Genomic DNA, 25,480 nt, shown 5'->3' with positions numbered 1-25,480 from the left:
AACTCTATTTATTACCTTATCACAATGTATGGAACATTTTTGCACAAACAAATCAAACTATTAAAAACTATGAGACACCCTGAGAAAATCCACAGGTATAAAAGGTCACCATGTGAGGAAAAAAAAAAATAAGAAAATGAAAGCTTGACTGGATGAGTTGATGATGATCAGGAATTACTGATGATATATAGGAATTAGTGTAAATTTTTAGTCATAATAACAGCATTGTGATTTCATATATATAATTATGCATATATTTATATATATTTTTTAAAACTCTTCCAGGTCTCAGTGGTGACAGACCTTATCTTTATTAGTATATATTTGCTATATATAATGATCACACTCATCATAGAGAATCTGTACCTGCACATGATATATCTTAATTTTTTTCCCATTCTACTCACCTCCCTTCAACCTTTCTCCCTTATGTTTTCTTAAATTGTTCACATAGTTTAGAAAGACCTACTGAAATATTTAAAGATGAAGTTATTGGATGTCTGGAATTAGCCTCAAGATAATGAAGAGGGTTTGTTGGAAATGAGGAGGGGGACAAAGGAAATAAAACTGGCAATGTGTCAACAAATGCTGAAGCTGGGAGACAGTACACAGCAAATCATTACTCTGCTATTTCACATATTTGAAAATTTCTAAAATAAAAATTTTAGAAAAATAAGAATGTCTATATTAGTTGGCATAGAGAAATAACTGTGATAAGGTTAAGCAAGTTTGTAGTGAGTTTCTAATGTTACTTTTTTTAAAATATGCATTTTCAACTCTACATATATATGCATACAGAGAAAAATCTTTGGAGTGAAAACACACCAAAATATTAACAGCAGTTACTTTTGTTCTTTGTATCTTTTCTAATGATTGATAAAAACATGTATGTTTTATAAATAGACTTAGCCCAACCCATAGATAACACACAAGATAGGTTCCAAGAGTCAGTACACAGAAATGAATGGAGCAGAAAGTAACATAGGCACGGGAAGAGAACTAGTCAGGACCACAAGAAGAATGCACTTTGTTTTACCACATGCAAATCTTTGCAGATATACTGGCTATGTGCCAAACAGGAGCCATTCAGGAGTTTTACCCCAAAAAGGCTTTCTTTTTTGGTGCCAGGAATAGAATTCAGGATCTTGAGCTTCCCAGGCAGGTGCTGTGCCACTGAGCTATATCCTCAGTCCAATTTTTTATTAGTATTTTATAGAATCACTGTGTCTATAATAGACTGCAATAAGAGACAAGAATCGGACGGGAAAGGCAACGGTCATTTAGGCATCAGATAATGATCACTTGAACCTACTCAGTAACAGTGGAAGCAATCAGAAGTCAGACGCTGGCTATGTTTTGATGGATCAAGTTTGAGGCATGAGACAAAGAGGATTAATCAGAGGTTTCTAGCGTGAGCAACTGCAAGACTGGATCATCGTTTTCTAAAATTGGGTGAGTACTGCTCAACCCTAATGAGGATTAATTTGAGTCATTTGTAGAAAAACAGATGTACGTTGAGATCATAATATTAAGTGAAACAAATCACATACAAAAGGATAAATATCACATAGTTTTTCTTCCATTAAAAACCCAAAATATAAATAATTTTAAAAACTAAATAAAAGAGAGCTGACAGGAAACAGAGAGGCAGCCTTCATGGAGATGGGAAGGGGAATCCAGAAATAGAGGGAGAGACGGGTGGGGAAAGACAAGGGAAAGGAAAATGATGAAGATTTGATGTGTATATGTGCCAGGTCCCCAAGATGGATGTGACTGTTACAATAACATATATGGATGAGAAAAGGAAATTAAAAATAAATACACAAAATAGGGTGAGGGATGTAGTAGGAAGGCTAGAGTTGGTTTTAGAGATATTACATGTGAATGTCAATTAGACATCCAGGAACAGTGTCACATGGACATTTGGCTGTGAAAGGAGTGTCTACTTACATTTTTTCCAATAAGATCTCTCTGGTTCTCAATGACACCCCAAGGAGGGATTCCAACTGTCCAGATTCTTCTTAAGGACTTAGAGGAATGGGCTTTCAGGGCATCCCCCACATGCTTGGAAATTCCTATGAACAACCAGTACAGAAGTCAAATTTTAATTCACACTAATCGTGCAAAACAGTGATTCGGAAAGAAACTCAGACAAGTGTATGCACAGAGTCATTCTTAAGGGAAAGTTCCTGACACAGTGGAATCAGTTTCTGATATCTTGACTTCCTCTGTTCTCTCTTAACGCTTCTTTCTCTTATCGCTGACCTCTAGACCTGAGTAATTACAATCTCCCTCTAGACAATTTCTGCCTATAAGCTCAGTTCTGAGCCTACTCTTCTTTGGCCAGAATGTTCTACACATTATCCTTTCTCAGCAAGCCCAGCCCAGACATCAGGAATGTTCTAAGTATTTTGATCTCTAATTTCCAGTGTCCCAGCAAAACAGCCTTCCTTAATTGATTAAAGGAAACTAATAAAATAACAATATACACCAGTATTCCAGACTTAATGTATTAAAAAGTAATGCATTACTGCTTGCCCTCTGGGAGTAACAATAATAACTACAATTATAGTAGCTGCTGCTTACTGGCATGTTGTAAGATGTCAGTAAATGTTGACTAGCTTAATGTGTATTTACACTTTAAGCAGGAACATTTTTTTGGGTCCATCTTATAGACAAAAACAGTGACACAAAGAAGCCAAAGACTTACCCAAGGTTACAGCTAGTTATTTGTAGAAATTAGATAACAATCTAAGTAATCAGACTTTTTTTTTAAAATAGGCTATTTATCGGCTGGGCATGGTGGCACACACCTATAATCCAAGCACTCAGCAGGCTGAGGCAGGATGATCATTGTGAGTTCGAGACCAGCCTGGGCTACAAAGAGCTCATGGCCAGCCTGAACTGCATAGCGAGACCCTATCTCAAAAAGACAAACATAAAAATAAAAATAAAATAGGCTATTTTTAGGACAGTTTTAGGTTGAACAGAAGATTTTAAATTCTCAGTACACTCCACACAAAAACAGCCTCCACTGCCAGCAATATCTCCCACCAGAATGATACCTTTTATATAAGCAATGAGTTTATATTGACACACCATTACCACTCAGAGACCTCAGCTTACATGAGGGTTCATGCTTGGTATTATGTATTCTGTGTGCTGACAACAGCACAGTGACATGCACTCACCAATGCAGTATCACCAATCTATCTCACTGCCCTTGAAAACCCTCTAGAAATTGCCTACTCATCCCTCCCTCCCTGTGAATTCCTGACAACCGCTGATCTCTCAATGTTCCCATAGTTGCCTTTTCTAGATCATCATAGAGTTGGAATCATACAGTCCACAGCCTTTTGACTTTGATCTAATGTGACCTTTAGTCCCAATACTGCATTATACGACATATTCTTCCTATGCCTAGTAATGATTGTAACTGTGTCATTAGCCCAGAAAAAAATAACAGTGCCATGGTTTGAATGGGTCCCCTTCAAAATCCACGCAGGAAGTATCTAATCCCCAGGGCCACAGTGTTTGGAAGTAGGGCCTTCCATCCACGGAAATGGACTGAAGCATCTATCAAAAGAGCTTCTGAGAGTATGTCTCTTTCTTGCCTTCCAACGTTCACCATGTGAGGACACAGCCAGAAAGTACACATCAGATGTAGATGCCTTGATCTTGGACTTTCCAGCCTCCAGAACTGCAAAAGAATAAATTTCTATTCTTTATCAATGACCAGTCTCAGGTTTTCTGTTATAGTAGCACAGATTAAGACACCTGCATACTGCATGCACCTGATGCAGAGTGCCTGGATCACGTTCTTATGTCTGGCACCTTCTCCTCTGGTTCATTGTCCAAACTTTGTCCACAGTCATCTCTCCAGGTTATAACCACAGGAGCAGATCAGTACCAACTGTGGAGTCATCTATCCAGATAAAGACTGTAATTCTTGAGTTAATTTTTAAACCAGGTTAATGCCCGGTTTACCAACCTTGTTGCTGTTACTGCTGCTATTGCGGTAACTGATCTTCCTGTGATCATAATACAAGTTCTCGGCTGAGAATACCTACAAAACTCAATCTGACCATATCACCCCCCTACTCATTCTCTTTACTCAGAAGCCGTTGGGTCTTCGGCCACATGGAGAACAATGCCAGCTCATCACCCAATGGCACCCAATCTGGCCCCAGGCTCCCTTACTGTCCCTGTCCCTGACATATGGCCATACCATCAGCAGTGGCCTTATTGCTCTTTCTACACATGCCTTACTCTCCAGATGAATGTCTGACAATAAACTGCCACCTCTGTCCTGCTTAAGACCAGTGCCAGCTTCTATAGCCTTCACCCAGCCCTCAACAAGCCATAAGTTCAAACTATAATTCATCTCCTCTCCCTAGTACTCCCCAACACTTTGCACCTCCAACATAACCTAGTCAGCATCAATTGCTAGCTATTCGCCTTCTGTCCACTTGTCCCAGACCACTCCTGTCCCTTACTTAGAACCTGCGTTATTCACCTTTTCTGCACAGCACCTACTGAAACACTTCACACGAGGTAGATTCCGAAGGCTGCGGGCATTCGATTTAACTGTCATGGCCAGTGATGTTCAACTACAGTTCAGGAGCATCTCAAGAGTACGCAGGAGCTCCTAAGCAGAGTCTTTCAAATTTAAATGTGCATAAGCGCCTTCCAGGCTAAAATGCAAGCTCCAATTCTGCAGGTCTGGGTTGGGGTCTAAGATCAGTGCAGCTGCTGCTGGCTCAGGGTCCTCGCCTCAAACTGTCATGCCTTGGAGGGCCTGTGGTTGAACTGGGCAAACTGACTGCAGATCAGGGAAGCTCCAAATGCTCCTCCCCATTTCCCACTTGTTTTGTTCACAGGAACTACTTTAATCATCTGCACACAACTGTGTAAGTTTCCCTTGAAGTTGGCTGGTCCTAGGCTACAGTTTCTTTTTTTTAAAGCATTAAATAAAATAAAGCATGCAATGCAGTTAGTTAAAGAGAAAGCTTTGTCCAAGTCTACTTTCTTCTTACCTCTGCAAAACCTCCCCAACTCACCACTTTTCTACTGGAAGTAAAATAAGTACTGTGCAACGGACTCAGGACTGCCAATTGAGTTTATTCCAGGAATGTGACACAGTCAGTATCTGTAACATGCACAAGATGTTACCTAATAGTGACAGGATAAATCCCTTGGTTTTATTTTGGCTTGTTTTGAGTTTTTGTTTTGTTTTTGCTGTTGGTCTTCTTTCATTTCTTTTCAGCCAAAACAAATTGTTGACTGGGTATATGTTGCCAAACCCTAGCAAATGCCTAGCCCTGCCTCTGGCCCACCTCCAGGTAAGAGAGCTGGTGCACGGACTGCTCTAACATGTGAGGCGAATACAGATACACAAGGGCCATAGGCAGTCCCTACTGTAGAAACTGGACAAAAGTGTGGAGCTCTAGTTGACATCAAAGGGCCTGCTTCACGGGTGCACTGGCCTCTAAGTGCTGATCCTAATAGAGGGGTAGAATTCAGTTGGAGACACTGGCTAGGGGATCCCACACCAAAAAAGAAAAGGCAAAAAAGAACTGGAAAGCCACGGGTCAGCAACAGCCTGCACAGAGAAAAGTGTTTGTGGTGCCCCTTGTTCTGGAACCTGGCTGCACGCCACACACACCTCAGAAGCTACACCCGAAAGTCTCAAATTCACCTGGGGAAGAGTGTGTGGGAGTGACTGTTTGAAAGCCCCTCAGGTGATTCTATGGTACAGACAGTTCATACACAGATGCGAAGGAGCGAGATGCTTACAGCTGAATTTCAAGGACTATACACAGGTCAATGACAGAGGCAGCGAGTTTATGGACAGTCACGTCCTTAAAAAAAGTAGAAATTGTCCACTCAGGCCCAAGGCCTTGATGCAGTATCATACATGTCACTCATGCCCAGCATCTGAGAACTTGGCGACAACGGCATGCGTTTACCCCGTGTCCAGACTCACGCTCCCTGCACACGTCCTTGGGCTTGAGATCCCTTGTAACCTCCTACTGGTCCTGACAAAAGGTCATTTCCGAAGTGGTCTATATTTCATTACAAGGGTCAGATGACAGAAAGGGGAAAAGATAAGAGAAATTAATCAGTGAACAGCTAAAGACAAATCCAACAAAAAACTGTTCCACACTCTTTAAGGTGTGTTGATTCAAGACCCCAGGTGGCTGGCCAAGTGCCACTGTGCTGTCCCCAACCCATCCAGAAGTAACAGGTCCTTCCGTGGGCCATTCTCTCCCACCTCAGGTTATTCCACACCTCTTCTGCACAGCTCTGATGGGAGTTCAGTATAAGTATTAGTCTTTCTTTTCCCAAAATTTCACCACACGATTGCCCTTGCCTCTCAGCTCCAGCAGACACATTTCCAATTGCTCCCCAGCCCTGCCGCTAGTAGTTACAGAACTGGACAAGGGACCAAGTCCTTTCCTGACTGGCATCTGCAGTGGTGCCATAAACCCTTCTGTTTCAGAGGTCACTTGCTCTCAAGAGTTTTGGTTGAATAGACGAAAGCTCAGGACAGACTGTTTCCCGTGCCAGAAGTTTACTCAAAGTGATATTAAAATGTGATATTTTGACAACGATGAAAACATTCTGGGAAAGGCCTATGAGTCTTCTGGACCTAGATTCTAATCACTAGTCGCTATTTCTGATCTTCTTTCTGACACCACATTTGCTGGGAGTGTAGCAGAGGAGGGATTTGATGCTGTACTGCCTGGTTCACAGAAGAGAGAAAAGGGAAGAAAGTAGGGAGGGGAGGAGGGAAGGAAGGAAGGAGAGAGGGAAGGAGGGAGGGCAGAGGCAGCAAGGGAGGGAGGGAGAGAAGAAAGTGGTGCATAGACCCCCTTTACCCATGTTGATGCCTTCCGTGACTATCCACGCTCCCGTTGTCTCTGCAGCTTTGACCAAACCCTGGCTGAAGATCTCTTTCAGCTTGGAGGGCATCTTAAAGTTCTGGATGCCTCCATGGACAGATATCACCAACTTGGGCAACTCCATCTTCCACTCTTCCAGCATCAAATGTAACAGATGATCCAACCTGGTGTCATAAGAAGTGCGGATATACTGGAAGACACATACACGAACACAGAACTGTGAAAAACACCGACCAGGTACAGAAACCACGACCCACCTCAGGGTAGCTGAAATGGCTCAGACCAGAAAGAAGTGTCAAGCATCTCTCTAAAAGTTCACCTTCACACAAAAGAAACATTTGCTTTTCAAAGACCCGACATGCCCTTGAAGTTCCTTCTGGGAATTATAAACCACTGTAGGAAAGTTTCCTCTGGCTGGAGGCTTGGATCCCAGTGTCCCATAGAAGGCCTGAGGTGAGGCAGAAATACTTCAAACAGCTGCCCAAAAGTACTACACCAGCAAACCGGTTAAGAAAAAACTGTAAGTGAGTGAAATGTGATTTTTCATAAATGCTAAAGCTTCTAGTTCACTTGATCTTTTCATATTTGCATAATTGTATTTAATCTAGTGTAAATTTTACCTTCTAACCATTTCCTTTATGTACTATTACCTCTCTGAAATTATTTCCTTTTCCAAAACAATTCTTTTCAGTCAAATGTGGTGGCACATCCCTGTAAATCCCAACACTTGGAAGGCTGAGGCAGGAGGATCACCACAAGTGTGAGGGCACCCAAGGCTACAAGTATGAGTGCATTCAACGCCAGCCTGAGCTACATTATGAGAACCTTTAAAAAAAAAAAAAAAAAAAAAAGAGAGAGAGAGCAAAAAACAAAAAACCAGCTTTTCACAGAACAATTGTTTCTCAATATTTAATGTGAGCAAAGAAAAGATGCGGGAATGGGGGTTGAAAATGCCCAAAGCACATAGGTGCATTATGAATCTGCCAACATGAACCCAATTAATCCATACAGCCAGTATTAAAAAATGTGAAACAAAGATGAAGGAAATCTAAACCAGCGAGTAGTTCTCCAATGATCTTGCATTTGCCTAGGATCATATGGTATGATGGGCTTTCTCTTTCCAGCAAATGCAGCCACACAAGCCGTTCAAATCCTGTAATATAGAGATTTCACCTTCTGCAAGCGTATGCCTACCAAGCAAGAATAAGCAAGACGAAAGAAGAAAAAGAAAGAAAGAAAATACAAAGTGGTGAATTACAAACCATGCCAAACATTAACACAGGAAGTAATCTCCAGATCTGCAATAGAATTTATCACACCATGCTCCAAATGATAGCAGCTTAAAAAAGTCTCCCACCCGTTGTCAGGCTTCTTAAGACAGCCCCTATTTCATAATGAAAATATTAGAATGTTGAACATTGGAGGGTCCAGCTATCATGAAATGTGTCAGAAAGTCTAAAGATGATCGTGATTCCGTTTGCACATGTGGACTCAGCTGCGTGGCTTTCCTGCATGTTGAAAGGGCAGGGAAAAGTACACAAGTGGACCCCCGTATTTGTCCCAGGTCATGAATTAGGGTGAAGGAGCCTGTCTGGTGTAGTTCACCTTTCTCTGACCCAGCTCTTCCTCTCAGGATCGGCTCCTTCAGCTCTAAATCCTTTCCGTCCTGGAGGACATTGCTCCTTGAGATTTGGGGATAAACAGCCTGAGGAACTAACAAATATTGGTGCTAGTCTTTCTCCCAAAGGCCAGCTGAAATGACATTAGGTTAATGACTCACTTTAGCCAGTTGTCTACCTCCTTTATAATTAATTCCCTTAGGCCAAAACCAACAGGCAGGCAGAGATTAACCTGAGACGTTTGTGCAGTGAGGTGGGAGGAACTCTGGGAAAAGAGTGCAGCACAGGAAAATGAATAACCAGCTTTCTCAACCTTTCCTGCTGAGCCGCTGCAGCCTGAGGTGACACCCAGGCTCTGAGCAAGCACTTCTCTTCCGAGAGGTCAGGGCAAATACGCTGAGATACAGAGGGCTCGGCACTGAGCACACAGCGTGTGACTCCTCAGGGCTGTCCAGTCACACAGCTTTGGGCTTTTCCACGTGGTCTCCCTTGACCTTTGCACAAGCTCCTCACTGCCCTCCCCTTTCAGGTCTTAGCTTAGCTGTCCCTACTGTCAGGTGGCCTTCTTGTCATACAGGGCATCATGATTTTCTTGAAGAACCTGTCCCCTGTTCTCAGCACCCTCCCCTCTGTGACAACCAGAGCCTTCCTTCATGCGACAGCTAGCACTGGGACACGGAGGGTACAGGCACCCCCCTAAATATATCCTGGAAGGGAAAAACAGCATCAGTGAGGGTGGGGAAGAAGGAACACAAATGCAAGAAGAGTCAAACTCAAAGGAAAAAGTGTGTGTAGGGTTTTATAAAGATCAGCTTCCAACAAGGAGTAAAAAAGGGCATCAATACACAAAGTTAAATGCACTGGGACTAACAACTAAAAATGCAGGTTACTGTAGAACTGCATTAGGACGTAGTTTTAGGGCTGCACTAGGACAGACTTATCTCAAATCTGGGGAACTGATACTCACACTCCAGGAACAGCTGATTCGGAGCTTTCCTGAGGTGGGATCCATCTGCCCTAACAAGCAGCAGGCATTTAACACGCTCAAGGAACACAGCAGAGGATGGCTGACCTGCCCTAATGTGCTACAGCCTGGACAGGAGCGTCCCCAAAGGTCCTTGTGCCAACGTTTTGGTGGCTAGCATGTGGCACTGGTGGGAGGCGGTAGAGCCTTCAGGGGGTGTGGCCCACTGGAAGAAAGCTGGGTCATTGGGGGTGTGTCCTTGAACGGGATATTGAGACCTGGCCCCTTCCCATCTCTCTTTTTGCTTCTCTGCCCCTGTGAAAAGAACAGATCTCCTCTAACACACATTCCTGCCATGATGTGCCACAGCAGGGCCAAAGCAACAAAGCCAAGCAACCACAGACTAAGACCTCTGAAATCATAAACCAAGATAAATCTTTCCTCCTTTTTTTCTCTCTTTTTAAATTTATTAACTAGGGCATTTTGTCACAGTGGCAGAAAGAGGAGTAACACACAATGCAAATCACAGGCAAAATTGCCCTACGAGGAATAGGAGAAAAATTAGCTGGGAAAGGCCAAGTATTAGCATTCAGAGGGTGCCTACCCTTCCTGAGAGGTCCTCACAAGAGCACAGGAGAGATGCACAGTGACAAGTTGGTGGTAATTGCTACGGTTAGTCTTCAGCTAAAGCCCACGCTATGGTTTGGATCTTAAATGTCCCCCAAAGGTCTAGGTGTAAAACCTTAGTCCCCATCCCTGACACCACAGGGAGGTATTTGGGCCTTTAGAAGGGAGGTTTCAGTCCCCAGGAGTGTGCGCTTGGAAGAGATGACGGGAGGCCATCTCTCCTTTTTCACACCTGGCTGTGAAGTGAATGGTTTGCAGCTCCACACGCTGCCTGCCACAGTGTGCTGCCTTCCTGTAGACCTGAAGCAACAGGGAGTGGCTGCACCAAAACCCCTAAAACCACAAGCCAAAGAAGACCTCTCCCCAGGTATTTGCTACAGTAATGGCAAGCTGACTAGCACAACATGCTCCTGAGGAGTAAAGGTACTACACTCCTTCAGGACCAGCTATCCTTTGGCAGCTGCCTCAGAAACCAGAGCTTCATAAAAGCTTGCTGAAGGAAAGAAACCAGCCCAGTAAGAGCCAGACACATCACATCTGGGAAAGGTGTGATGCCTGTCAGACCCAAGGGAAGAGAGGATCAGGCCAGTTCTGACAAGGAGATCAATCCCATGAGTCTTTTCTGCAATAAAGCAGGGCCACCTGATTGTCTATACTTGGAGATATACCTCAGGTTATCCTCTGTCCAAAACTGGCAAAACAATGTGGATTATTAACAAACCTTGGAGTGATAGGTGTGCTCTCCATCTTGGAAATTAATAGTGCCAAAGGTATCTGTAGGGCTTCTCGCTGTGTGCTTTTCAACAGACCATTGCTCATTTTCATTATCCTTGGCAGCAGAGAGGGTCCAGGCATGATCTATCCCATGGTGGTCTTGAACCAATCGGCCACAGTAGCACCTAGTTCCAAGAAGACAAACTTCAGAATACAAAGAGACCCAATATTTCTACATTTTTCTAGGGTAACGTATCGATGTCATAATTCTGAAAACTTCACACTGACTGAGTATACTGGTACACACTTATATTCCCAGCTACTTGGGAGATTAGAGAAGGAGGATCACAGGTTTGAAGCCAGCCTGGGCAAATTAGCAAGAACCTGCCCCAAAATAAAAAGTAAAAGGGTGAGGCATGTAGCTAATTGGTTAAAGCATTTGCTGCCCATGCATGAGGCTCTGGGCTCAACCCCAGCAATGAAAAAGAAAATTTCACAGTAAGATTTATATTACATTTAACACTGGATTATCCTCCAAATTTAAAAATACTCTAATTGCTTTTTCCCTGGACTGGATAGAAGAATTATTTGGAGTAGGTTTTAAAAAATACTAAAACTCTATTGTACATGCATGTTCATAGAAGCATTATTCACAATCGCCACAGGTGGAAGAAACCCAAATATACCCCTATGGATTCTTGGACAAATAAAATGTGGTCTATACACACAGTGGAATGTGATTAGAAAAGAAGGAAATTCTTGGCGAGGGATATAGCTCGGCAGCATAGCACCTGCCTGGCAAGCACAAGGTCCTGAGTTCAATTCCCAGTACCAAAATAGAAGGGAATTCTGACACATTAGAACACGGATGAACCTTGAGGATGTGACACTGACTGCAATAAGGCAGTCATAAAAAAGGCAAATTTTGTGTGATTCCACTTACATGAGGTATCTAAAGAAATCAGATTCCTAGAGACTGAAAATAGAATAGTGATTGTCACGGGCTTTAGAGAGTCATTTAATTTTTTTTTTTCTTTTTGAGACAGCGTCTTACTATGTAGTCCAGGCTTGCCTTGAGTTCACAGTGTAGCCCAGGATGCCCTCAAATTAGAGGCAATCCTCCTGCCTCAGCCTTCCAAGTGCTGGGATTATAGGCATGCATCATCATGCCTGACTGGGAGTCATTTATTAATACAGAGTTTCAGTTTTTCGAGATGAAAAACTTTTGAAGATCTGTTGCAAAACAATATGAAAGTACTAAGCCATATTGTATTCCACATTTTAGAATGGTTAAGATGGTTAAAAATCAAATTATATAAATATGTGCAACTTATTCTAGGTCTAGCATACCACAATAAAGCTGTTTGTAAAACATAAAAAAATATCTGACATGCCCTGCTTAAGGACAGTAAGACAATGTCCTCATGTAAAACTAATTATCCACATCAAAATGAAAAAATATTAATCAGTGCAAAATAAGATGTAGCATTTGAGATAGGTGCAAATAAAATCATTATTAGAAAAAAAGTAATGAGGCAGGAGGATTGTTGTGAGTTCAAGACCAGCCTGGGCTACAAAGTGAGCTCAAGGCCAGCCTGAACTGCACAGCAAGACCCTGTCTCAAAAAAACAAAAAATAAATTTTTTAAAAAAGAAAAAAAGCCATAAAAGAGACTAACTATGAACATAAAAAATAAATTAATATATAGTGTAACTTTAAAGGAGAGGAGTTTGAACAAATATTCTTTTAAAATAACAATAAATAGTCATAATTTCTACAATGTAACAAAATGAACCAAATTACTAGATTAATCTTTCATAAAACTAAACGTATAAAAATTAACAGAAAACATAGTAAATACCATTTGTAAAAGAATGATAGACTTCTTATCTCTCATAAATCAGAAGAAATCTCAAGGAAAATTAAAAATTTGAATATATTAAACTTTGTAAGTTTCCATGATGAAAAATCATATATCCGCATACCTACTACCAACAAAGAAATCTCTCAACTAAATCTTCCATGAAATGGTTCTAATCTGCTATGATTCAGGCTAGAAGAAAAGCAAATAGTACATTAAATAAAAAGTTTTCCTTTACTGGAATTGTTAATTGAGGCAATCCTGAAACTTAATAAATCTTGTTAATCTTTTTTTTTTTTTTTTTTTTTTTTTTGAGTACTGAGGATTGAACCCAGAGCTGTGCACTGAGCTATGACCCTAGCCATTTTTTTCATTTTTTAGTTTGAAGACAGGCTCTTACTAAGTCACTAAATTGCCCAGGCTGGCCTCCAACTTGTGATCCTCTTGCCTCAGCCTCCCAAAGTACTAGGATTTACAGGCATGCACCAATATACTCAGTTCAAATCTTCTTAATCTCACCGAATTTAGCAAAATAACTTGAAAGTGTCAGAGGCTGGTAAGGTGAGAATGATCTAGGCACAGTGGCACACACCCATAATCCAAGTATTTGGGAGGCTGAGGCAGGAGGATCACAAGTTCAAGGCCAGCATGGGCTACACAATTAGATCCTAAAAAAATAAAAGAGTAAGAGTAAACCCAGCACATTGATATATCTCTATGGTTAGTCAGTAATATATTGTAAAAGTATAATGGCAAGGCAAAGCATTACACTTTAAGACTTCAGTATTTCTCAATCATTGGTAAAATAAATAGAGATACTATCCTTAAGGCTATAAAATAAATTCCATTGTATATGCCACACCAGAGCCTTGAAAAGGGAAGATTACATGAAAAAATCACTGAAGTTAGGCAAGAAAATATTAAAACTCCCCTTTTATCACTATGCTTAAAAGCAAGCAAAATATTAAACTTTCGCTAATAGAGACTGAATGAAGCACCCTCACTTTGGGAAGAAGAGAGTTGACTAAACCACCTTCCTGAATGCAAGGCCATTCGTCCATCGTGACTTATACATAAATATTAACTAGACTTAGGGATTTTATTTAACTTGTTTCAACCAAAGTAGTCTTCACAAGTGGACAAGCAACTGGGGAAAAAATGAAACTACAACACAAATACTAAAAATAAAAGCACGAGAATGTAAGAGAACAGAACCAACACCAGTTCTTGCTTCTCATATAAACTCTTGGTAAGTCACAAAATGAAATGAAAACCATAAATATAGCATTAGGTTTTGTATCTCCTGTTTTAGTTTTTGTCCTTGTTTTTGTTCTTTTGTTTTATTGAAATGGAGTCTCACTGTGTTGCTCAGTTGGCCTCAAACTGTTGAGCCCAAACAATCCTCCTGCTTCAGCCTCCTGGTAGCTGGTTCTACAGACACAAACCACATTCAACTCTATCTCTTTTTAAATAATAGTATATTGTGGAATAACAACCAGGGTTTGCTATTACTAAATAAAATATTCTAATATCATTCATTGATCTATTCCCTTCATAGCTTTTTGTTTCTATATTGTATATAATAGGACATTTATATAACTTTAAAATAAGCATGCATATAATATACACAATGGGATATAGATCTCAAAAAGTTTAATGATATAGTACACAGTAAAATGTAGGAAGACAGCAGGCGTGATGGAGCATCCCTGTAATACCAGCACTCTGGGAAGGTGAGACAGAAGGATCACAAATTTCAGCCCAGTCTGGGCAATTTAGCAATTTAATGAGATCTTTTCTCAAAATAAAAAGTGAAAAAAGGCTGGGGATGCAACTCAGTGTGAATACTCTGGGTTCAATCTCCAGTATGGTAAAAGAAAAAAACAAAAAAATACAGTAGACCACACTATCATAGCAAAATTCCTTTGAACATGCATTCCAATAGATGATATTTATTTCTAAATGATATATTACTGTCAATCCACATTTAAACATTAGTCAAGATATATGTGAATTACAAGTTGTGATCAAAATTTACAGGGAATATTTAAATTTTTTAAATATATTAATCTCTCTCAAAATATTATACCTCACTTCACACACACTTATCCTGGCATTCTTTGCTTTATTAGTACATGTTTGTATTACATGATAACTGCATTCATCCTGGGGAACTGGCACATATACGTATCACATCATAACCACTTTACTTTTCTTGCCACTCAGAAGCAGTCTCGGGAAACCTCTTCCAGTAGTGTCTTCATGAGTTCTGATCAAAATTCAGTGAGTACCATCCAGTAGAAAGGCAGGCTTGTAAAATACGACAAAGTGTCACCATCTTACTCCTCTGAGGTGGCACCCTGTGATCTCTGGCTCTTTCCAAAGTCAAAATGGCCATCAAAAGTGAGCATTTTGAACTCGTTCAGGACATAAGGTAGCCACAACAGTGCCACTGACGATACCCAAGGGGCCTTGCAGAACTACCTCAGGAAGTGTGGAGGACCACAGCATAGGTGTGTCCCAAGCGAGGGGGAGGATGCTGAAGGCATTAACAGCATTGTGTATTTTACTGTAATAAATGTGTTTAATTTAAACGGTCACTGTGTTTTGCTCACATCTCATAGATGGCCCACATTATTCGTTGGTGCTCCAAATAATGTGGAGCACTACGAAAGACAGCAAATAATTAAATAACCTAAAGGTCCATCAGTAAAGAACCAAAGAGATCATTTACGACACACCTGTATTGTGTGGCAAACAAGGAATGCTCTCTGTCCAACTACAGAAGGCACTCCTGCACCCACAAGCGAATGAGCACCAGGAAATTCACCATGGCGCGCTTGGTGTGTTCTCTGCTATGGCCTCAATGTCTATGGAAAACAAATGGCTGGAGAAAAATTAAAATATGTATTTCATTTTGGTTTATGTGAATCAAAAACTCTGAAAGAACTCTCAGAACGCTAATACTAGTGGAAACCATGTGTCAGATTACGGGGATGGGGCTGCCTCCTCCCCACCAGCAAGAGTGGCTGGGGGATTTTTCCCTGTGACATTTTTCACTTCACATCTTTTTTAATTTTTTTTGGTTTTTCTCCAGTACCGGGAACTGAACTCATGACCTTGCGCTTGCCAGGCAGGCGCTTTGCTGCTGAGCTAAATCCCCAGCCCCTCACTTCACATCTTTTGATACTTACATTCTAAACTATGTGAAATTTTAAAATATATGAGTAAGTTTTAATTTTTAAAAAATAAAAATGTAAATTCTAATCTTCTTTCAAGGGCACCTAATGGACTGTTTTTAAATCTACAGAGTTTATACACCCAAATTTACTGGCCAATATTCTAGAGACTACACCGCAATCCAGTTCTGGGATTCTGTGTGTAGCTCATGAAAAGGTTGTAGAAGACAAGAGAAATTAGTGTAGGAGGACAAAATAAATGCATAACTACTGATACTGAGCCACTGGAAGGTGTTTCATAAATATGGGGCTGACAACAACAACGTTCTCGGGTACAATCTAAAAAGTGCCACAGTTATTCCCAAATCCAGGAAAATTTACCAGTGTCCTAAGCACAAGGATCACAACCGCCAGTAGCTAACTGGCTCTTTAAAGTTTACAAAGTGTTTCCCAAACACTCTGAAACCTTTACATGTTTTTTCTCCATGACCCTGAAAACTGAGAACTCTAATTTTTTTCAAAAATAAATTTAACATTGGTTCAATTCATAGCTTCAGGATATGATTAGAACTAAGGAACTTTTTTTTTTTTTGTCTTTTTGAGACAGGGTCTCGTTATGTAGTTCAGGCCAGCCTTGAGCTCACTTTGTAGCCCAGGCTGGCCTCGAACTCACAATGATCCTCCTGCCTCAGCCTCCTGAGTGCTGGGATTATAGGTGTGCGCCACCACGCCTGGCAGAATTAAGGAACTTTTATTTCCTTCCACTGACATAAAAAAAAAGAAAGGCAAACCAGTTACTAATGTGTAATTTAAAACATATATCACTGTTAAAATTTGTTTTGTTTTAGTTTGGCACGCTATACAAATATTTTTGCACATGAGTGCTATGTACACACATTATTGCACTTCACTTTTGAACCATGTGAAATTTTTAAATATATTAATAAATTTTAATTGTGTTTAGATAACTAAAAAGCCATAGAGCGAATACCATGCTGCACATACAAGAAGCAGCCTCCTTTTCTCTAAATACAATGTGAGAAAATGAAAGGATGAATAGTAAAATGAAAAGGTAATGCTTCACAAGTGTTTCCATTGGCTGAAGCTCTTACCATTTACATCTGCAATAACTCAAGTATCCAATTATATTCAATCCCTCTTTCTCAACAATAACCTCTTCTATAAAACTTTCCTTGGACGGGAAACAGCATACACCTTACAGTGAGTCCATGCCCAATATGAAGAGTTAGAAAGAGGTTTGTTTAAGTCTTACCTGATTAAATTCTGGCACACTTGGCAGCCTGGTACACACCTGAGTTAAAGAAACAAAGTGTCAGTTTACTGATATATTTGAAAATGTAATTAATGCTTACGTGGTAAATTATCTGCAATGATCTGGAAATCAGGAATTGCTGAGCATTCATATATAATATTTTCTATATGTCATTTGCTATGTATAATTATGCGGCAGCAGCTATGACATAATTAATAAAACATGGAATCTTAAACCAGAACACCTGGATTTTTAATCTCATTGACTTAGCGATTCCTCTAAGCACGAGTTTTCTTTTTTTTTTTTTTTTCTGGTACTGGGAATTGAACTCATGAGCTCACGCTTGCTAGGCAGGTGCTGTGCCACTGAGCTAAATCCCCAGCAAAGCATGAGTTTTCACATCTGGCAATAATATCTACCCATAAAGTGATTAAAGGGTTATCTGGGCCAAGTGTGGTGGCAAATGCCTGTAATCCCAGCACTCAAAGAGGCTGAGGCAGGAAGATTTCTTTGAGTTCAAGTAAGACCAGCCTGGGCTACATAGTGAGTTCAAGGCCAGCCTGAACTGCATAGCAAAACCATGTTTCAAAAAGACAAGAAAAAAAAAAAGTAGAAAATAAGAAAGGAAAAGATGTTACAATCAAGTCTATCAGACCATTTATTAGATGCTTAGAAGGAATTAATAATGGAAATAAAATGTTATTGAAATTTAAAAAAGTGAAACACTACCATTTTCCTGTCCATAATAATGAGGAAAACCACAAAAAAGCTATAATTGTGAGACTCTTCCTAGAATCCCATAAAAAGAGAGCTATAGGAAGAATGGCCATTGTCATCCATTAGCTTTTTATAATCGCACAAAAAGAGAGACTGCTTTTTTCTCCATAATATGTAGCAGGTTGTGGGCCACTCGTGACATTGTGATTGCTGACATTCCTTTTTCTTCCTGTTCTTGGTGCCAGGCCTCAAGCCCCCAGCCTCACAGGGGCTAAGCACATGCTCTACCCCAAGCGCATCCTGGCCCCACCGATATTCTTCTTGGGTTCTGCGATTCTATGGGTTAATAACAGACTTAGTAATTTCATTACTTTTTTATGAGGTTCAAGGCAATTGTGAAGATGATTTTCCATTTTTAGAAGCAAAACGAGCTACTTGGAACTCAATCTACTTTCCCCTGCAGCCACCATCTCGTTATGAGAAATCAAAAAGACGGAGGGGAGAACAAGGTTACCTTGGCATTCTATAAACACTGGCACACAGGTAAAATGAGAATTTCCAGTCCCAGGGCCTACACACCATAAATTCAAGGAGGGTGGGACTAGTCAATGTTTAACACAGGCAAGGAGCCCTCTTTGGTCATCCTCAAAGAACTAGAATTTCAAGAACCTCACCACGCTACCCTTCCTAAGCACACAGTTACGATTTCTAAACTTGAATATAAGGCCAATGGGGCAAAGGAGTCTAAAAATAGAGTAGCTCCTTTCATTAAAGTATTATCTTTCTATTAGCCTTTTAATTGTCCCCCCAGGGCGATGATATCCAATCTTAATTTCATGGAACTGATTACCCCGGGAATTTTCCGTAACCCTTTCTTCCTCTGCCTTTCCCAGCCTGCCATGTTGAACTTTGTTCTACAAGTAGAGTTTCCAAACTGCTGTCAAGAGCTCAGGGCAGTCAAACCCAAACCATCCGCTCCACTGCCCATCACCTGCTCAAGTAAAAAGCCCAGGGGAGGAAACTGCAGCTACAATTGCACATTTGCATAATCTGAGCACTTCAACCTGAACTGTCCTCAACAGTCAGTTTTCCATGAGTAGTTGAGCTGGGGATAAGGAATATTCCCAGTATTTGGGACATTCAAATCCAGACATTAGACGTTGTTGATCCAGACTCCACAGAAGGAATGCATTATTTCCCTAGAACATCTATCTGCCATCAGGAGGAGGGAAATCTACTACCATGGGGGCAGCGATGTCAGCACGCGTGGTTGCTTTATTCTTTGTTGGTTCAGTAAACAGATGTTTATCGGGAGCCACTGTCATAGGCACTGTGGCTGAAGGAAGTTATGATACTGACGCAGTCCCTTTTCTTACCAGATTTTCTGGAATAATCATGTTGTACTTTTGTAAAATTAAAAAAAAAAAAAAAAAAAAAACTCTCATTAAAATTAACACATACTAACCTTAGAGATACTGTCAAATGTTCTAGACAAGTCATGTTTCTAAATTTCTACAAACAGCCCTTTGAGTAGTATTGCTTTAAAAAAATGTAAGTAAAAAATTTTACCTGTGAGGGTCTTTTGAACTGGGTATGACCTTCTTACATTCTCTCTTGGTGAACACTCTTTCAATCCAGGATTTCTGAGATTGAACAGAAAGTGTCATTATTTTCTAAGAGAAAAAGCAACATAACCACAGCAGCCCAAATAGGCCAGATTTATGTAGGTGTCATGGACGCTCATTAAAATGCTAAGACCAGCCCAAAACAAACTCACAAGTGATTCACAAGATTCCAGGAAAGACACAGCTGACGTATTCTCGTAAGGCTACTAAATGTCACCTTTGTGTCTTGCAACATAATCTTACGGCAGAAATATCTAGCTCTCAAAACTCAGACTTCCCACTCAGGAAGTCCTACTTTGGCTAGGATTTCACAGGAAGCTGGGAAGAGCATCAGAGGACAGATGATGCACCGGCAAGAGCTGACACAGCGTCTCAAGCGTGCCTTACCACTGACAATGTCACTGCATGTGGCATAGCCTATAACTGCCCCTGCATCCAAGTAGGACACTGGGACCCACACCTCCTCCTCAAAAAATTGACCCCATTCCTCCAAAGAGAGGTCATACCCAACCTCCCCTAAAAGCTGTGTTAGGGTCTATCTAGAGGCACAAGACATGGAACCTTCCATAGAGCCCTGCCACCCCATGAGCTCATCCTGATAAATACTTCAACTCCTTAGGGCGTGAGTGTACAAGTACAAATATAGCTTTATACACAGATATGTACAAGGTGTGATTGAAACCTGCAGTGAATGTTTAAATTTATTTACGTTTATTACAGGAAAGGACACGTTGACATTAAACCCCTCCAAATCCTGCCCCTTGCTTTGAACACATTTATCCCATCATCCTTGCCACGTTCTCAAGCAGTGCCAGGAGTCCCGCTTTCATGAGTGCCTTTAGCTGCACTGTCGTGGCTGCCTCGATGTCCCGAATTGATTTACGATGTTTACCTTTCACGGTCATTCTGACTCTGAGGGAGAGCCAGACCTGGTGAGTGAAGGGCAACAACACGTGTGGCTGTTTTCGTGAGCATGCCTTTCCACCGGATGCCACTTGACAGCAGCATTCATCATATTTTATTTTAATTACATTTCATAAAGACACTTATGAAAGAGGAACTCCAGCACTGCTTTAGAAAGTGACAAGAATGATGGGATAAGTTTGTTCAAAGTGAAGAGGAGCATTTTGACGGAGATCAGTGGCAATATGTCTTTTATTGCAATAAACTTTTTAAATTTAAACATTCACATATGTTTCGATCACACCTTAGAGACAAAAGGGAGGGAAGCCAGACTGTCTATGGGGACATCTGCACACCCCACACCGGCACAGGCCCATCTGTATTTGTACCTCCCCAGATCCCATCCCCAGAGGAAACGTGATGGGCAGAAGCCAGGTGTCAGTACACCTTCACACTATCTTCAAGGTATCTTCAAAACTCTGAGGGAGGGTAAAAGTGAGGCAACTCATGAAATCCCTTACACACTTATCTTGTCCCATGCACACCCACCCTAAATCCAAGTGCTCACTACTGGTAGGAGTCAAGATAATCAGAGTTTGGAGTTTGTTAAGAGAGGGGACAGTAGAGACTGATCAGTTGGTCCTTGTGCATTTAACACATATCTGCAAACAAGGAAACTTCCCAAATGAAGACCAGTGTTACCTCAAATCCTTCTACTCTCTTCCCTTTTACCTGGGTTGGCAAGTATTTTTATGTATTTCAAGGCATTCAGTAAGTTGGCAAGCCAGGCATAGTGGCGCACACCTGTAATCCCAGCACTTGGGAAGCTGAGGCACGAGGACTGCTGTGAGTTCAAGACCAGCCTGGCTACAAAGTGAGCTCAAGGCCAGCCTGAACTGCACCGCATGACCCTGTCTCAAAAAGACCAAAAAAAAGAACCAAAAAAACAAAAAACAATAAGTTGGCAAAACACTGAAAACATACACTTAGAAAAATCCAAAGTCCTAAAATGTAAAATAAACTAATTGAGTAGTAAATTCAAAATCTGTTTATTATACTATGAAATGACACCCAAAGGAAAAAAAAAAAAAAATGCTCAGTACAATGGTGCATGCCTGTAATTCCAGCACTTGGGAGGCTCAGGAAGTAGGATCACGGAGAGTTCTTGACCAACTTAAACTGCATAGCAAGATCTTATCTCAGAAAAAGAATGAAATGACACACTCATTCAGAATCAGCAAGACTGGTCTCCTATTCAAAAACATTAATAATTAATAGGAAAAACAAACAAACAAATTAGCAGCTCCATTTATGTATTCCTTCCAACATGTACTGAGTACCTAACTTTGCAAAGCACTGGCAAAGATTCTGTGAAGGAGCTGATATGACCTCTAGAAAGCTTTTGTTCTGAATTTCAAAATATTTAAGTCTATTAATTCATTCAACAAATACCTGGCACAGGCTTTGACATTGCATTCTGGGAACTCTACAGCAAACAAGATGAGATTCTCGCTGCCAAGAAAAGTTGAAGCTGGCACAGCGGCACAGCCCTTTAATCCCAGTTCTCTGGGAGGCTGAGGCAGGAAGATTGCAAGTTCATGTCCTATTTAGGAAACTAAGCAACACAGAGAGCCTCTGTTTGAAAATAAAAAGTAAAAAAGGGCTTGGGATATAGCTCAGTGCAAAGGCCCTGGGTTCAGTCCTTAGTACAGCAACAACAAAAAGAAAGCCAGGCATATATTTCTGCCTACTGCTCCTGGGACATTAATATTTAGAGTCTTGAACTTCAGTGTAAGGATTTGACTAGAAAAATAAAATTTATTTGACTAAAATAAAAGGGAAGAAACAGACAAGAAATTGATATTACAATTCATGTGCACACTTAGCTATTAAATACAGCTACAAGCCAGGAACAATGGTGTGTGCCTGTACTCAGGACACTGAAGCAGGAGGACTGCTTGAGCCTCCACGCTTGAGATCAGCCTGGGCAACTAAATGAGATCCTATCTCAAAATGAAACAAACACGTAAATAAAGCTGCAAAAGCCCCCCATCATATAGGAGCTGGTATATACACATTAAGCAAGCTGAGCTCAGCTGCTCCTGCCTTTTTTTTTTTTTTTTCCTTTGGTTTTTTTTTTTCTGGTACCAGGAATCGAACTCATGACTTTGCACTTTCGAGGCAGGTGCTGTGCCACTGAGCTAAATCCTCAGCCCCCCGGTTCCTATCTTTTGAATGACTGGATAGCTGCTCTGTGTAGGATTTTCAAGGCAAACCATGACTGCTCCTCTATACAGAGAAGATAATGACACCACCTCAGCTGAGGGTTTAGCATGCACTTATCATCTGAGGACCTAGGTTTAGTCCCCAACACCAAGAGAAAATGACAGCAATAATAATGGACCCTCCAAGAACAAATGAAGGATCACGTAAGTTAAAGGTTTAGTGTTCTCAGGCTGGGGAGTCAGCTCAGCGGCACAGCACCTGCCTGCCAAGAGCAAGGTTGTGAGTTTGATTCCCAGTACCAGAAAAAAAAAAAAAAAAAGGTTTAGCATTCTCCCTGGGGCTTTTGATATCTCAATAAAGCTTAGCTGTTATTAGTGGCCATACCAAAAGTAAAGGTTAGTTTTCAGTTAGTGGCCTGGGAACGCTGATACACTTTTTCCACAGAAAAATACCTGCTGCCTCCTCAGCCCCCTCACAGCCCTCCTGTGACAGAGTGGAACAGCCTTTAGGGGTGCACCTCTCCTCCCCTAGATTCCAGCTCCCCTACACCAGGTGCAATCCTTTCCACTGCCCCAGGGCCCAAGCTAGAGATTGGTGAATGGGAAACAAAATGAACACACTTCACACAGAGCTTCAGGCACCCTGCTGGGGAACTTTCCCTCCACCGAGCTCCCCACGAAGCCTAACAAGAAGAGAAGGCTTTCCTTCTCAAAACCATCAGAGAGAAAAGCAGCCTCCATCTGAGAGGGTTTAAAGCAATTCTGCCTTGGGGAGGTGTTGCTGTCCTCCCGCCTCCTGGAGGGCATCCTTTCCACTGGATTCCCTGCAGACTCTTCAACTGCTGCTGACAGCCCACAGCGGCCTGGGGCAGGCATGCACGGTGCCGGCTTCCCTGCCAGCGGCAGGAAACTGCAGCCCAGGAGCAGCTGTCCATGGGGACCATGCCCCTTCCGCAGCTACTGTGCCCGTCTTCCTGTATTGGATTTTCACTGTTGTTACTTGGGGCATGGAAAGATAAAAGAGAAATCGTGTCCACTCAGTTTGCTTGGCCTTAAAACATAATCAGATTTTGCAACCAACCCTGGGCCTCGGGTGAAGGTGGGGAGTTGCAGGGAAATGTCTACACGCAGCTCACAGAAACCAGTCCTCTCCCTGCTCTCTTTACGCTGCTGAGGACCCAGCCCGCTCTCACGCACGGAGGCAAGTGCCCTGCCCTGAGCTCAGCCTGGCTGCCCCAGCTGAGTGAAGCTACCCTAGGGTTTGAAGCTTACAGATCCCCTCGGGAAAATCTCTCAGGAGGCACCGTCCTAGAGGCACGTTCCTTAATGTTCAAAAACTGATTGTTTTAACATCCACAGGGCTGAGTGACAGAGGATGAAGGTGGTCAAAGGTAACAAGTTATTTGTTTTCTTTTAAAAACTTTTTTGTTCCTTCAAAAAACTCTAACATCTGACCAGCGAATGGGTGACCTGCTAAATGCCAATGCTAAATGGCACTCACTCAGCTTGGATGTTGTCTCCTGACTTGTAGTGCAGACTCTTCGGCTTCTGCCTTGGATCCTTCAGCCTTCCAGTGTAGACTCATCTGCCTCCCTCCAATCACAGACCCATCGGCCTCCGGATGGGGACTTGCACGGAACACTGCAGTGAGCTCTAGACCCTGGACTGAATCTTTCGGTCTCCAGTGTGCGGACAACCTCTGCACACTTCCTCATCCAACTCTGTGGCTGACCATCATAAGCCAGTCTTGTCATTTCTTATACATTTGTGTACCTTATCTCATATCTCTTTCTGTAGTAAAACCCTGACTGATACACTGGTGCAAGGATCCCCTCACACTGGTGCCTGAACAAACTGTCTGCATGAACTGGGCACATGAATACTCCCTTGGCTGAGGGAGGCCGACTCCCTTGGCTGAGGGAGGCCGACTCCCTTGGCTGAGGGAGGCTGGCTCCCTTGGCTGAGGGAGGCCGGCTCCCTTGGAAGAGTCAGCTCAGAGCCTGGGCCTGGGTGTTATTTAACTCTGCAGGAATACCTCATCTCGGTCCCCGGATCCCAAACATAACGGTCCCAGAAAAACAGTATCCAAACTCAAAACATCAGAAAATTAGAGCCAACACAACCATGAGGTGCATGGACAGATTTTCCACTGAATACTCTTTCTAGGAGATAGGATTTAGCAACATCCCCAGAAAAAGAATAGGACAGCTGAGTGTAGGGGAGTGTGCCTGTGATCCCAGAACTCTGGGAGGCTGAGGTAGGAGGATTTCAAGCAGATGCACAGCCTGGGCAACTTAGCAACTTAGGGAGTCCCTGTCTCAAGGAAGAAAGAAAGAAAGAAAAAGTAGGCTGCAGATGGAGCTCAGGACAAAAGTCCCCATTCAAACCCCAATGGGAGGGGCTGGGGTGTAGCTCAGCAGCACAAGCACCTGCCTGGCAAGTGCAAGGTCCTGAGTTTGATTCTCGGTACCAAAAATAAATAAGTAAATAAATCCCCAATGGGAGAGGAGAGGGAGAGCAAGTGAACACAGAGTAATCTTGGATATTATTCTCTTTTTTGCTGCTAGTAAAAAGTAAGTGCTATTTTGCTAGCAGCAATTTTTTCTGTAACATGTTTAAAAACGGGATGTCCCTAAAATGTCATTTCTTCTATGTGTGTAAGAATTTTACTATTTTCCTACACCATTTTCTTTGGCAAAAGCATTTAGAACCTCAGGATAAAATTCTAGCTCATATAAACTCTAAGTGAAACATTCCTGCATTCTCCAAAGAGCCATCTGGGGGGTTAGAGGAGCTCAGCAGTGACCCTCCCAGGAGTGTGTGACAAAGGTGGACCATAAAGTCTTGTCACCCCTTCCATCCTCTCTT

General features: G+C 41.8%; 1 protein-coding gene across 2 annotated transcripts in view; it reads right to left on the bottom strand.

Moving 5' to 3' along the window:
• Nucleotides 1-25,480, bottom strand: part of Trpm6 (transient receptor potential cation channel, subfamily M, member 6) — a 144,330-nt gene that overhangs the window by 102,880 nt on the left and 15,970 nt on the right. For both annotated transcript variants that reach the window (XM_005408321.2, XM_013506547.1), the window contains exons 2-6: nt 19,429-19,502; nt 17,143-17,181; nt 10,837-11,014; nt 6,882-7,095; nt 1,951-2,075 (exon numbers count right to left, since the gene is read on the bottom strand). In XM_005408321.2, the coding sequence (XP_005408378.1) occupies nt 1,951-2,075; nt 6,882-7,095; nt 10,837-11,014; nt 17,143-17,181; nt 19,429-19,502 (630 nt within the window). The remainder of the gene's footprint in view (nt 1-1,950; nt 2,076-6,881; nt 7,096-10,836; nt 11,015-17,142; nt 17,182-19,428; nt 19,503-25,480) is intronic.

This window comes from Chinchilla lanigera, unplaced genomic scaffold (genome assembly GCF_000276665.1).
Source record: "Chinchilla lanigera isolate Chin_1 unplaced genomic scaffold, ChiLan1.0 scaffold00111, whole genome shotgun sequence".
NCBI classification, from domain to species: domain Eukaryota; kingdom Metazoa; phylum Chordata; class Mammalia; order Rodentia; family Chinchillidae; genus Chinchilla; species Chinchilla lanigera.
The sequence above is the reverse complement of the archived record's forward strand: the minus strand, read 5'-3'. Positions and strand labels throughout refer to the sequence as shown.